The sequence below is a fragment of the Triticum urartu genome, chromosome 2A, assembly GCF_056163025.1.
Source record: "Triticum urartu cultivar PI428250 chromosome 2A, HENAU_Tu73, whole genome shotgun sequence".
Lineage (NCBI taxonomy): Eukaryota > Viridiplantae > Streptophyta > Magnoliopsida > Poales > Poaceae > Triticum > Triticum urartu.
This window is the reverse complement of record NC_141874.1, coordinates 218,479,374-218,480,854: the sequence shown is the minus strand read 5'-3', so window position 1 is coordinate 218,480,854 and position 1,481 is coordinate 218,479,374. Positions and strand designations below refer to the sequence as shown.

The 1,481-nt window shown below is 51.3% G+C and overlaps 1 protein-coding gene across 1 annotated transcript; it reads left to right on the top strand.

The window, feature by feature from the left end:
• Nucleotides 1-469: 469 nt before the first annotated feature.
• On the top strand, nt 470-1,233 carry LOC125541434 (uncharacterized). The gene has a single exon (XM_048704848.2). The coding sequence runs from the start codon at nt 625-627 to the stop codon at nt 919-921; it is 297 nt and encodes a 98-aa protein (XP_048560805.1). The 5' UTR covers nt 470-624; the 3' UTR covers nt 922-1,233.
• Nucleotides 1,234-1,481: the final 248 nt, after the last annotated feature.

Here is a 1,481-nt window from a genome sequence, read left to right as displayed (position 1 = left end):
CCGACGCAGGCTCCATGAAAGTGATAGCTACTCTACATATTAAAGTTTTCATGGTCCATCATTTTGGTCCAGCCAGCTAGGTTAATTAACAGCCTCACCCGCAAAAAAAAAGGTTAATTAACAGCCCTTGTTTTGTCCGCTCACGAGATTAACTATGACAAATCACTTGTGCATTTCACCAGCCTCCGCATTCGCCAAGACACGCCACGTTTACAGCTCACACGGCACGCCGGGGCCCGCGCGACCATAAAACCGTTCGCACTGCAAGCCACCGCCAAGATCCATGTCGAACGTCCGAACCACCCAGGCACGGATCTCAACGCACCTGGCATGACTGCCTGGTCGGCACCGGACGGACACGGCAAGTTGGACTCGATCGCAGCCATCCACGTTTCGATCAAACGGTCCTTCTCCGCCTCTCAATTTCCCTCCATCCGCCAAGCCCACGCCTATAAATCTCCCCCAGCACGGTCGCCTTCCCAGTAGATCCGCCACTTCCCCATCCAATCCTGCGAGCACCCGATCATCAAAACCAAACTGCGCACCGATTTTGATCTCCCCCGGTCGAATTTTGGCCTTCCAAATCCAATCGATCGCCCGCCTAGCCAAGAATTCGAGTTCAAGATGGGCAACTGTTTCCACACAGCGCATGGCCGTCGCGGCGTCGACGCCGTGCATTGCACCAAGAAGAGCGCGGTGCCGGTGGAGGAGGAGATGGAGAAGGCTACTCCACCGGTGAAGGAGGTGAAGATCAGGATCACGAGGAAGCAGCTGGAGGACCTGCTGCGGCGCCTCGACCAGGAGGACGGCTGCAGCGGCGCCGTCATCTCGGAGCTCCTCTGCATGACGAGCGGCTCCAATTTCCGGCACAGGGGGCAGACCGCTCACTGGACGCCGGCGCTGCAGAGCATACCGGAGTGAGAATTCATCCTCCTGCCGCTACATATATATTGCTAGTTATACGGGCAGTGTATTTAGTTAGTCGCCTCCTGCTGTGCTAGTGTGTATTAGTATTGTCGGTCCTGCTCGGAACGCACAAATTGTGACGATCCTTCATTCCTGGTATGTAGGTCTGAGAATAGATGAGGTTGAAATAATCTATCTATTGAAAAAAGAGCAGCCCCAGTGCATGTAGCTCCCGCTTACGCAGAGTCTGAGGAAGTGTCCGACCACTTTGGGTAGATAATCTATCTATGTAATTAAAGTAAATAAACTCGCGGTGCATTTTAGACAGTATGGTGACATGTAGAAATATAGGCATATAAATGAATGTAAATCGAAAATTGGTAGCTAGGACGCCTAGGAGGGCTCCTTCCATTGCTTGCTATGTTTGATTTTGATACTGGAGCTGTGCAGTCTGTATGGATTACTAGGCTACTAGCAGTACCAGTGGTTAATAACTTCAGCTCCTTATTTTTAGCTGAAAATATTTTCTGTTCCTGGATTATGAATCATTGACCCATCTCGAGGTGTTTCGCTCA